Source organism: Glycine max, chromosome 15, assembly GCF_000004515.6.
Source record: "Glycine max cultivar Williams 82 chromosome 15, Glycine_max_v4.0, whole genome shotgun sequence".
NCBI classification, from domain to species: Eukaryota; Viridiplantae; Streptophyta; class Magnoliopsida; order Fabales; family Fabaceae; genus Glycine; species Glycine max.
Window position 1 is genome coordinate 1593025 of NC_038251.2, and position 12594 is coordinate 1605618.

The following is a 12594-nucleotide window of genomic DNA, read 5'->3' on the forward strand; positions in this document are numbered from 1 at the left end:
TTAAAGGGAGGGATGCTTAAGAAAAACCAAATAAATAAGATTATATTCTCAAAAACAGACATGAGAAAAGAAAAGTCTATTAATTAATTACTTCTGAAAACTTTAGCTGTTGTAGTATGAAAAATAGCACGGCATTTTTTATGCAAAACGAAATCATATAATGGGAACCCTAGATTGTTAACAGGACAAGTTCAAATGACTGGATAATTGATTAGTAGGAGACTAATAATTTAATTAATGAAAAGAAAATATACCAGTAAATTTGATATAAAATAATACATTTAAGTTTAACTTTGAAAATATCAGGTGTAAGTGTAACGAAAGATTATATGATGAATTAAGAGCAAGATTTGAATGCTAAAACTGTTTCAAAAGGGTATGGCCAATGCATTCGGCTTTTCGACTTATATATGCATGCAGCACGCCAAATAAAAAACAACTGAGTCTGTGATCGAACATGAATTGTCTACGCAGTACTGCGCTTAAATACACGTAAGGCAAGTTAAATACAATAAATTGTTTGACAAATTTCTCAATTGTCAAAAAGCTTAACCGTTATATCTTGTAATCAATGTTTTTAAATATAATTTATCTTGTAAAATACACTCTCTCCTTTAGAATAGTAAAATCCTATTTAAATAAATACATTTCTCAATAAAAATTACTTTTAACAGTTTAACTGCTTAAATTAAGCTTAACATGTGTACCAGACATACGATTTTTTCTCTCCCTAATTTGTGTCCAACTTCACTCAGCAAGAAAACAAAGCACACTAGTTAATAAAATAAATTTAATCTTTTCTAAAGCAAAAATGTTTTAGATACAGTGTTAAGTATATTTTTTTTGGTTCATAGAGATCGAAGACAGATCCTAAAGATTTAGAATAATTCATACAGTCTCTTAAACCAATTGAGTTAAACTCTTTCAATATGATTAAGTATATTATAGTTATTTATTAAAAAAAACAATTAAAATTATGCTAAAATAAAAATATTTGTATAATATTTAAAGTTATTAAAATTTAATTGTTTATTTTTTCATTAATAGTATTACTTCATTTTCAAAGTATATGAAGCTTCATTTTAAAACCTGCCATAGATTAAAAAAAATCCCATAAATTACTAGATTGTTTCAGTGCATCTGAGCAATGGACAAGATCGGACTTTAAGTTACGTCTGCCTACCTTTTGGGCCTAATCTGTGTTTTTGGAATTAATTTTTTACCACATTATTTAACTACATAATATATTAAACTTGTTTTAGAAATTAAATTTGAAAGTAAACACTTCTATAATTAAATTTTTGGAAGTGATTTATAAATCATTTTCTATAATTAAAATTTGAAAAACTATTTACTATATTTCTGAATTAAAATTTCAAAAGGTCTTTAAAATGCTTCTCAAATTAATTTTTTATATGTAATGCAAAAAAGAATAGTATAAAATTAAAAAAAAAAAAAGAGTAAATAGCGTAAGTTCTTAACTGAGCCCAACTACAAGGTACCTTCACTTCGACAAAAACCCAACTAACCCGAACTAATAACACATGTTGGGACCGTTAGGACACTGTGGAGTGTGAATAATGAATATTTAAAAGGTCATCTTAATTGGTATTATTACTTAGGGTTAGGGATATGCTGAAAGGTATGAGTCTAGTCTATAATGAATCTTTGAAGCCTGAGTCTGACTTATAATCTATGAAAGACTTTTATCTTTTCTCGGTCTGACTTTTTTAAAAGGTTCACAAAATAATGAGGAATATAAAATGACACATTATTCATATCTAAATTGTAATTAAAATCTTTGATTATAGGAATAGAAGTTATGGAACAGTAATCTGTAATCAAATAGTTTCAAAAAAAAATTAATTGTATCCAAAAAATAATATTATATATTGGTACCCAAAAAATAATATATATATATAGGCCGGCCTATGAGGCTTATAAAACTTTTTAATAAGCTTAAGTCTGGTCTATTTAATTTAATAGGCTTTTAAAAAAACCTCAACCTAACCCTTTAATTAAATATGTCAATTCAGGTCAAGCTTTATGTAGGTCAGGTCGTAGGTCCAGTAGGCCGGTCTGGCCTATTCCCACCCCTACTAGTACGATAAAATAATTTCGGTATACGCCTGTGCTTGATTAGCTTATTTAAAAAAATGATTATTTTTTACAAAAAAACGATTATTTTCTTCATAAACTGAACCATATTTGTTGTTGCCCATCTTCTCCGAGCATTAGTTTTAGAGTTTAATGGATATCTGTTAACCAAGTGAAAACCAGTTTTAGCGTGATTTTAATAGTTATTATTAAAGTAACAATCTTATTATACATAAAGTTTTTATTAGATAACAGTCTAAAAATACTTTATACTTTGAATACATATCCTTTTTTTTTTCTTTTAGTTTTATTTCCACCTTTGAAATCTATCTTTAAAAGAATCTCAATTAAAACCACACAATAAATATGTATAAATAAAAATCACACAATGATATCAAAACCCCCCAAGATATTATTCAAAATTTCAAATACATAACAGAATAAATTGTAATCAAAATTTGAATAAAAATCCAACAACCCAGATCAAACAAACATGATTAATAACGTGCTATTAATTTTGTTTACCCCAAGAGAGTCAAAACTCAAAAGCTTTGGAAATCCGAAGGAGGAAAAAAAGAATCTAGAATTGATTGCATTGGTGATGAAAATTCCGTTGACAACTCCATTTCTCACTACTTTTAGAAAGGCCGGTTTCACCCAAGTGTAGTTTCAGGTTTTGTGGCAGAAAGAAGAAACTTCAACAGAGAAGGTAAGGATGTATCATGTATGTAAGTTGAATGGTCTGCAGCAAGAAAAGAAAGTTTTTCTGCAATCACTGTTGAAAGATACTGCATGGAACTGAAAGATCTTTTATCCATTCCAAGAAAGAAACTGAGATCACAAACCCATTTTGACCCATTACATGGGACCAAAAAGATGATATAAAAGTTCCATTTTAATGGCTATGCTGATGTTTAGTAGTACAGCAGAAGAGGTTAACCCAGCGTTGAAGGGTTTGAACCAGAAAACCATCATGGTTTTGTCAGTTGGTATTTTTTATTTGTAGCAGTACACGTTGGTGCAGTAAGAGAGAGGAAAAAAGCTAGAAAACTTTTCAGTGGTAGTAGGAAAATACAAGCAACTGGGAACTTAATTGGCAGTGTCTATTGTTGTAGGTTAATAGTGACCATTATTGGAGTGAGTGACTGGAAGAGATAATTATACGCTCTTTCTTTCTTTTGAATTTATGACTTTGTTAGGCTTTTCCCAGTGATTATTATTATTACTTTTTCGTATACAATTTAACATTTCCTTCTTTGTCTCTAATTCTTGTCTCTCATCTTCATGTGTGTCAGAGGTTTGTCCTAAAAAAATACACATCTCTATCCTCTTTCATTTAATTTTTTTAAAAAGGTTTGATGCTTGTTATTATGATATAGTATTATTAATCTATTCCTCCAAAACTTACTCTCATCACTTCTTTGTTTGCAACCTGTAGCGTACATTCTGCTAGTATATGTTTTGGATGCTTTCTTGCATTGAATTTCACCCTTTTGCACTTCACTATTTTTATCTCAAAATTTCATCAGTTCCGGTTGTCACATTGCATTGAGCACCACTTGTATTCATTCCGTTACTACACTTGTTCACCTACATTACATGCTCCTTCTCTCCACACCCAGAGGGAAATTAACTTGACTTTGTTCACATTTGAGTTGAAATTTGACATTTTTTTTCCCACTCCAGATCGTTAGTGAGGGAAGCTATGGGCAAAGCTACAAGGTGGTTGAAGGGGTTGTTGGGAAAGAAGAAAGAGAAGGACTACCGTGGCTATTCGGGCTCATTGGATCTTGACAAGAGGGAAAAAAAACAATCGGAGAAGGATGAAGTGAGTCACATTACTCCAACCAATGTTACCACCTTTGATCGAACTAGGTTCAGATCCTATGCTGCCCCAAAAGAGAAGAACAAGCACTCCATTGATGTGGCTGTTGTGAGATCAAAAAGCTGTGACAGAGGCAACTTACTTATTGGAAGCAGGGAGGGCTGGGCTGCTGTGTTGATTCAATCCTTTTTCAGAGGTTATTTGGTATGTCACCATTTAGTCTCCTAAGGAGGTTCAAATCTAGTAATTGGTTTTAGTACTGCTTTTTTTCCCCTTATATGATGATGATGTCTGTTTACTCTGTTTACACCAATGCCATTTGCTGAATTGCATTGTTTTGGTACAAGATGTGCTTTGCTTGATTCTTACTCCAAAGCACTTTTTTTTTTACATTATTAATGAAACAGTGCCTTTTTCATTTATGGACCGAACTCAATTCCTTCCTCGTTTTCACCTAATGTTTTTAACAACTTAAATTTCTAACTCATTTGTTTAAGGCTAATAATTTCAACACCTACCTCTCCAGTGTTTTAATGTATGATGCAAAATGTTTTGTTATGCTGTAGTTTTTAGTATGTTCTATCAGCAATTCAATTCAATCTTTATTATAATTTGTTGCATTCAGGCGCGAAAGGCTCTTAGAGCACTCAAAGGATTGGTTAAGATACAAGCTCTTGTTAGAGGGTATCTGGTTCGAAAAAGGGTTGCTGCAACTCTTCACAGTGTTCAAGCTATGTTAAGAGCTCAAGCTGTTGCTCGATCTGTGCGAGCTCGTCGTTCCATGGACAAGGAGAATAGATTTCATCCACAAACTCCTTCCAGAAAATATATGGTAGAAACTTGTTCTTCTTCGATCCTTCATATTGCAACTTAACTCCTCCTTCCATCAACATTAGTCATATTTTTTTATGTTAATCTTTTTTCTCTTGTAGCAACGGTTTGATGAAGCAAGAAATTATCAATTACACAATAGAAGAGTACCTATATACTGTAAGGCACCCTTTAATGGATTTGATGAGAGTCAAAAAGTTGTTGAGGTTGACACTCACATGCCACATTCAAGTAGTAGGAGCATTAACACTGCAATGTCAGAATGTGGAGAAGACTTGCACTATCAAGCAATGTCATCCTCTCTTGGTTGTCCAATTCAAGGTCGAATCTCACTTCATGAGAGGCAACACCCTCAAGAGTTTGAATGGCTTTTCAATGTTGATGAAGGTAATAACAAGTTCTCCACAGCACACAACACGCCTCGTTTACCAAAATGCATGCCACCAGGTACTCCAGTGAAGAGTATTTGTGGAAAAACCTTCTTTAGGCCTTGCTCCAATTTCCCTAACTACATGGCCAACACTCACTCTTCTAAGGCCAAACTAAGGTCTCACAGTGCTCCAAAGCAAAGGCCTGAACTCAAGAAAAGGCTTTCAATCAATGAAATGATAGCAGCAAGAAATAGTTTTAGTGGTGTTAGAATGCAGTGGTCGTCATCCAACCCGAAAACTCAAGAAGATTGCTGCTTTTTTGAAAGGGTTATTTAGACATGCAGTGTCAGTTGGAGAATCTAAGATGGAAATGATAATATTGGACAATGAAGTGAAGTGGCTACTTTAAAATTTCTTTTTCTGATGTTCTTAATATAATAGAGTGAGTTTTCTTTCGCACATTTGCAACAAACGATTACTCCTGTTAAAGATCATAGAACCTGATTTAGTTTTATTTTTTCACATACGGAAAAGAGTCTAAAGACTTTGCATACGTATTAGCATCATGACCTGTGATATTTATAAATGGATTTTTTTTAAAATTTTAATCATTTAATTTTCATATTTATTTATTTATTTTTGGTATAAAAAAATGAATTACATCTTATAATAAACATCAACAACCAAGAAGATAAGATGTTAACTTTTTTGTTAAGAGAAATATGTTAACTTATGCGCTTAGAAATAAAGGATAAAAAGTTTTTATAAGAAATTATAATAAAATTGATATTAAGTCAAATTCATGAATTATAGATTACTCAAATTGAATTCGTTTGTTTAATAAATTTAAATCTTAGTAATTCATGAATCAAGTTGAAGAAATTATTTTTCAACTAATATCCTTAAAATATTAGTCAAGATTCTCTCACCAAATATGTTTTTATCTCTGATAAATTAATGAATTTTGTTTTGATCCTTAATAAATTATTAATTTCTTTTCAAAAGAACTATTATTAATGGACAAAATTTATTAGGGATTAAAAAAAATTATTAATTTATCAATTATGAAAGACTAAAAATAAAATTATTATTTTAATAGAAACTCAACAAAAAAATTATATATTTATTAAAAATTAAAAATATATTTCAGTCAAAATAAATATTTAAAAGTTATCAATATAAATAATCTCCACCTTTAAATATATAATTAAGAATTCAGTCTCATGCTCACGCATTTAGAGAAATATCCATTACAAAATATTAATTCCTTAAATAAATTTTAATATCGTGAGATATTAATCTTTAATTCTTAGATAGCAAGATATCCAAGTTAAAAAAAATATATTTAAAAATTAACTTCATGATTCTGAGTTTAGTGAGCATGTGGTGTTGAAGTCAAAAGTCAGTTGTATATTATATTTTGATTAAATGTAAAGGAAATGAGTAAGAAAGAGATTTTTACTTTTTTTTTAGGAGTAGTAAGAAACTTAAAACCTTAAAGCTATGTTTGAGAATTTGCTTGTGGAGGAACCAGCGTATGTTGACGAATGAGTTTTTATCTTTACTTTTTTGTTCTTATGTTAGATGTACGTTGGAATACATGTTGTAACATTTCCAGTGTAAAACAAATATGTTCAAAATTTGCTTTAAAACTCATTTTTAGCATATGTTTCAATGTAAATACAGAAGCTACGCTTTATAACTTTTGTCTTGACTCAAACGTGTTTTTTTGTGAGAGGGATGAACATTGGACAATGATTATATTCCATTTGTTTTTATTAATTTTATCAAATAATAAAATAATATAAGATGGATAAATAGCCTATTCCCACTTTTGCATTCAACATTGGGTATTAATGCACTATATAACAAATATAATAAATATATTGATGAATTTGAACATATGGCCTATTAGTTCAGTTGGTTAGAGCGTCGTGCTAATAACGCGAAAGTTGCAGGTTCGAGACCTGCATGGGCCAAAAGGTTAGTGTTTTTCTCGATTTTTTAAGTTTACTTTGAATTTTGCAGAGTTCTTGAGCCTAACACCGGGAGCCAATATACACCTTATTATTAGGCTCCAAAAAGAGCAACAACAAATTCCCAGAAACAATTTTGTATAACACACAATTTTACTATCAGTTAAAATCTATTATTCATTCAATAAATAAAAAAATAAGACTTTAACAATCGGTCAAAAACCTTAGTTGAGATACTCTTTTAATCAGTACACAAACTATTAATGCTGTCATTTGATTCCTCTCTTTCTTTGCCTGTGTACCTTGTTATAGTCTTTGTTAAAATTTTCTTGTATTAACACTTAATTTTTTTATTAATTTTAATATTATTCTTTTTTTTACATATATATACAAACTAATTAAGTTAATAGATCAATTATATTAAAAAATAATTAATATTATTATATATAATTAAAATTTTTAATGTATATTTAATACATATAAATTTATTTAATGAATTTTATAATAATTAATGTTAATTTAATAATGTATTTTTTATATAATAAAAATTTATATATGATCAAAATTAATTAATATAAAACTTATGTATGTGTTAATAATTGATTTATTAGTTTATTCGATTAAAATAGCATGCTAATAACAGGAATGTTATACTTATTTCACATATATGTAAAAAATGATAATGTTAAAATTAATAAAAAAAATTCAATGATATATGTGAAATTTGAATAGTGTATGAAGAAAAACACTAAAACTTCAACTTTTTCAAGTTGCGCTATTGGGCTATTCAAGGCGCATGAAATCGCCGCACAAAGAAGATTGGTCATTCAGGGGCGAAATGAAATTCCATGAACATACTTTATTTCACATTCAGTGGTGCACTTCTTTCACTGCCATACTGGAGAATCAGTGAGATCTAAAATAAATTTGAATAAAATTTCTTTTATTGTTAATGAAAAATTATATACTGAATCATTTTATCAACATGTGACTTTTTTGTCAACATATATAATCCTATATACTTTATAAAAGTTATGAGCAAAGACTACAATCTCCCATCGACGCTGCATGCCCAGTTTTAAAATCTCGGTCCACAACTAAATATTATGTGTGAGCAAGTTGAAAACATGTGGGAGGGGATTTTGAAAAAACAATAGCATAAGAACTATTTAGTGATATATTTTCTTGATTTAAAGGATGGGAAAGCCCAAACACGAAGCAATTACATGTTACAATGAGTGAAATATTAACAATTAAAAAGTGCAAAATTGCTCTAGTTGCGCTGACATTGGTTAATTTCATTTTGAAAATAAAACATCCACAAAATGGCAACAGTACAGGACTATATCGTAAGTTACCAGAATTAATGCGAGTTTTTTTATTTTTAAAAAAAAAGTAAAATGAAAGAGAGGGAGAGGGATTAAAAAGACAGAGGTGTAGGGAAAATGATTGTTGTGATTTTCAAAAAAAGATGAAACACAACTGCCCACTTTCTCAAAATAATATTGCAGGGAAGTCTTTCGGAAGAGTGCATTGATTGCAGCACAACACCGATACACACAATCCCCGCTCTTCAAATATACAAAACCAAAACCACTAAGTTCTAAAATAAGGGCTACAGAAAGACACACATATGCCATTCATGGATGAAGTACGACAGCTCTGTGTTTCTGTATATATAGGGAAACAATCAAACCCTAGAGTGGCTGAGAAGATCAACCTTTACTGGACTTCGGTCCTTGGGCCTCCAGTAAATATATAATGGTCCATCTCAAAAAAGTAAGGCCCATGTTATTCTCGCCCCCATTATTTCTCTTCTTACTCCCCAGTTTTTTTTCTTATTTCTGGATATTCCTATCCTACTCCTTTCTTTACGTTTCTCTCCCTCTTTTAACCAATTTCTCTTCCTAGTAAAAAAAATGAAACCCATTTTATCTTTCCTTTTCCTCAACCAACGGAGGCACATTATAATATTTATTTAATGAGCTTCATTTTTAATTTAAGTTCACTTCATTTAGTTTATGAACTAATTTCAACAAATCAATTATAAATTAAGTCCTAAATTTATATTTTAGTTGATTCAGTTTATTATCAGTCTTAAGTTCAAATTCCTTTTTTTTTCCAATGCATTTTCAATTTTTTTCATACTTCAATCGGGATCTCATCTTACCGTACTCTTCTTTGCTACATTTGTAACGTGCTCAGTGTAGTGTATCACATTTTTCACCGAACATGGAAACCTGTAGCAAACAACATTACTCTAAGAAACATCTAAGGTTGTGCCCCCCTAAAATGCCCAAATAGATGATTTAAATACTAAGTGATTTAGATATTGTCTTTTAATATTATTTAGTTGACTTAATTATATTGAATGTCTCTGATAAATGATTAAATTTTGTTCTAGGTTTTTACTAAATTTTTTTGTTATTTTGAATCCTTGATGTATTGATGCTTTTATTCTGAGTTTTTGTCATCACAATGGTTACGATGATGTCACACGTCATCCACTTACTGACAACAAAGACTAAAAATAAAAATTTTAATATATCAATAACTAAAAACAATGAAAAAAGCTATTAAATACCCAAAACAAAATTAGATTATTTAGTAAAAACCTTAAACATATTTAAATCTATTTAGTTTTATTTACTGACAATCGTTATATTATATATTAAATCTCTCATTTGACTATCATCAACCAATGAAGAAATTAAGCATGACAATGAAACCCGTATTCATGGGTATCCGCTCAAATTCATCTCAATTTTAACGGGAAATACCCGAATTAACCAGGTACAGGTTTAGGTTCGGAGATTACCCGAATTTTTTAATCGAGAATGGGGATGTCACTACCCGTCTCATATACATTCTCATACTCGCTCCGATGATGAAATTATTAAAATTTTATTAAGTACTTGTTAATTTTTTTTTATAATTTTTACATAATTTAAGATTATTTTCTTAATGATTTTTGTAGACAAATGTACTGCAAATACAAATAGTTAAAAATAAATTTATAACAATCATTTTTTTAAAATCAGATTTTCAATATAATTCTTTTACAAAAAAGAATTACAAATCTAAATTAGGGACAGGATAGAGTAAAAAATCTTAACCCGCCGAGTAACGGAGACGGGTATGGATATATGTTGGGGAGTCAGACTGGGGAGGTAATACCCGTCTCCACCCCATGGTCATGTCTATAAGAAATATGAATTTTATTTTATTCTCTTTAGTTTTTATCTGTAGATTTCGGAAGTAGGATAGATAGAATAGAGCTCTCTTTTAAGCCTATCAAGTATCACCCCACTCCCTAAAAAAAAATTAAGAGAATCTAATGCACCATTAGATGCTTTAGTGAAAACGCTCGCCTAAACAAGTCCTTGATCTCCTCTGGATCGTAATCATCTTTGACCAAGGACCTACACATTTTGCAATTTCACTATCCATTATAAACTTTAATTTTACTCTGCTAATTTATAACGTGATTTCATACGCATCAACTGCTCTGACCACATTGTTGTTGCCTTTCAAGATGAGAATGTCATATTATGTAACTATGATGCCTTGCTGAGTTTGCCCATCATATTTTACATGCAGTTTTCATATTTTCTAGGAGCCAAGACACCGTGAATTGTTTTAACTCCAAATGGGAATGGGAAGGGAAAAATACCATTTGACAGCAATAAGAATTCAGAAAATGGTAACACAGTATTTAACTAATAAAAAGAATGAACTTATTAAAACACCAATACATTATACAAGAAATATAAGCTTTTTGGTTCTTCGTCACACGACTATTTCAGCAATATCCAACTTGAGTACGTTTGGTAGGCATGGAAAAGAAGATGCAAGGAGGAATTAAAGAGGTTGATAGAAAAGATCTAGAGCCCCAGCTCAACCAAATAATCTCCCAACCTCTCAACGATCATGTTGCACTGTCCTGGGGTCAGAGGTTCCTCATAGATACCAATTACCAGAGCTTGAGTAGTTTTTTTAACAGTGACCCCACCAGCACCCTGCACAATATAATGTGCAAATTAATGCAACCCAGTAAATTAAATCGCACCGATATACTACCTGTACATGTAACATTAACTAGAAATAACTAATAAAACTCAATTATATCTCTGAAAATGAATTAATTGGAACCATAGACATATAGTAGTCCTTTAAGAGACCCACCACAACCAGTGTTGATACTAACTGATATTAGATCGAACTGGTTGTTGTGTATCAGAAAGGTTGAGTAAAGCATGGTAGAGTGTCAATTACCGGAAGGTTGAATCTTAAGAGCAGTGCTATAATAGACATTTGGCTATTATGAACTAAATATTACGGGACCATAGACACATGTTAGTCCAACATACTATATAATAATTTATTGTTTATCTTAACCTATCCTATGCAAAAGTATAGTGTGTACTATGTATTATAGAATATAGATGGATAGAAAAGAAGAACCTTCTTGCCGCGAATAACAGCTCCAGGTTCACCTTGGATGACCATGTACTTAGTATCACCGAGGTGCAAGCCCGTTGGAGCAAGGCTGCCAGGTTCGTCAAAATCTTTCATGATGGCTACAATTTCTTCACCCTTAAACTGCACCAAAATTATATATATACTACTCATTTCAAATTTAAATAGGAAGCACAACACAACACAACACTACAGAAAATAACTAATAAACTGACCTGAGGAAATTTGGAGCTTTGTGCCCAGACAGTGCCGTCGTGGCCGATGATGGCGGCAGCCGCGAGGGCGTGGCCATCGAAATCGCACATGAGGTGGTCATCCACGTAGCTTTGCCAAGACATCTTGAACTCAACTCAACCTATGCTAATTCTCTGATTGATTGTAATGTATAAATAAATAAAAGAAGAGCAGAGGCAGAGTGAGTTATGTACATATGAATAGAAGAATGATTCATATTATAGACATGGTCGGTGTTCACTGATTTTTTTCCTTATGCATATGATGATGAATGGTATGTTGGAATGTAAGTGGCCTTCACGTCTCCTTCATGATTATGTGCACGCACGCACTAATCACAAGTCACCACCACTTTTGGATTTGCAGGCCATCCTTCTCTTTTTAATCACCCTCGCTCCGTACCTTCGTTAAGATTCATTTACATTGATGGAACAAAACTGGTTTTTTAAGATGAGTTTAATTAATATGTACTCTAAAGTAATTAAAATGCACTTTGGCTTGGTTCTTTTCATAAGAATCAATGTATACTGCCTTTTATATTAATTAAACCTAATTATTTAAAGTAATATATAATTAATTTTAGTAATATATAATATATTTTATTGAATTTAATAATTGTAATGCCGATACATGTATATTAAACATATAACTTCTTAAATGAATCTCATCCCCTTCTTTCTCTCTCTCTATATACTATTTAGTTTTTCATTTTAAAATATATTTTGAAATAAATGTTTTTAAAATAACAAAACAACACTATTTAAAAAGCGTGGGGGAACAT

General features: G+C 30.8%; 2 protein-coding genes and 2 non-coding genes across 4 annotated transcripts; 2 read left to right on the forward strand and 2 right to left on the reverse strand.

Moving 5' to 3' along the window:
- The first annotated feature begins 3603 nt into the window (after positions 1-3603).
- On the forward strand, positions 3604-5636 carry IQD52 (protein IQ-DOMAIN 52). The gene is made up of 3 exons (NM_001255245.2): positions 3604-4126; positions 4548-4754; positions 4855-5636. The coding sequence occupies exons 1-3, from the start codon at positions 3803-3805 to the stop codon at positions 5458-5460; spliced, it is 1137 nt and encodes a 378-aa protein (NP_001242174.2). The 5' UTR covers positions 3604-3802; the 3' UTR covers positions 5461-5636.
- A 1393-nt stretch (positions 5637-7029) lies between these two features.
- TRNAI-AAU (transfer RNA isoleucine (anticodon AAU)) lies at positions 7030-7103 on the forward strand. The gene has a single exon. It is a non-coding gene; the product is annotated as a tRNA-Ile (tRNA).
- Positions 7104-8532: 1429 nt separating this feature from the next.
- Positions 8533-8673, reverse strand: LOC112999671 (small nucleolar RNA snoR135). Its single transcript, XR_003264881.1, has one exon. It is a non-coding gene; the product is annotated as a small nucleolar RNA snoR135 (small nucleolar RNA).
- Positions 8674-10752: 2079 nt separating this feature from the next.
- LOC100809393 (profilin-4) lies at positions 10753-12495 on the reverse strand. Its single transcript, XM_003546542.5, has 3 exons — positions 11795-12495; positions 11565-11702; positions 10753-11119 (listed from the first exon to the last, which is right to left on the reverse strand). Exons 1-3 carry the CDS (start codon positions 11915-11917, stop codon positions 10985-10987), a joined length of 396 nt encoding a protein of 131 aa, XP_003546590.1. The 5' UTR covers positions 11918-12495; the 3' UTR covers positions 10753-10984.
- Positions 12496-12594: the final 99 nt, after the last annotated feature.

What these genes read in the sequence shown, in the direction of transcription:
- IQD52 (NM_001255245.2), top strand. Translation starts at nt 3,803, where the DNA reads ATGGGCAAAGCTACAAGGTGGTTGAAGGGGTTGTTGGGAAAGAAGAAA. An exon ending in CCTTTTTCAGAGGTTATTTG is followed by an intron (nt 4,127 to 4,547) that starts GTATGTCACCAT and finishes TGTTGCATTCAG; the next exon opens with GCGCGAAAGGCTCTTAGAGC. An exon ending in CTCCTTCCAGAAAATATATG is followed by an intron (nt 4,755 to 4,854) that starts GTAGAAACTTGT and finishes TTTCTCTTGTAG; the next exon opens with CAACGGTTTGATGAAGCAAG.
- LOC100809393 (XM_003546542.5), bottom strand. Translation starts at nt 11,917, where the DNA reads ATGTCTTGGCAAAGCTACGTGGATGACCACCTCATGTGCGATTTCGAT. An exon ending in AAAGCTCCAAATTTCCTCAG is followed by an intron (nt 11,703 to 11,794) that starts GTCAGTTTATTA and finishes ATTTTGGTGCAG; the next exon opens with TTTAAGGGTGAAGAAATTGT. An exon ending in CTGTTATTCGCGGCAAGAAG is followed by an intron (nt 11,120 to 11,564) that starts GTTCTTCTTTTC and finishes TATATTGTGCAG; the next exon opens with GGTGCTGGTGGGGTCACTGT.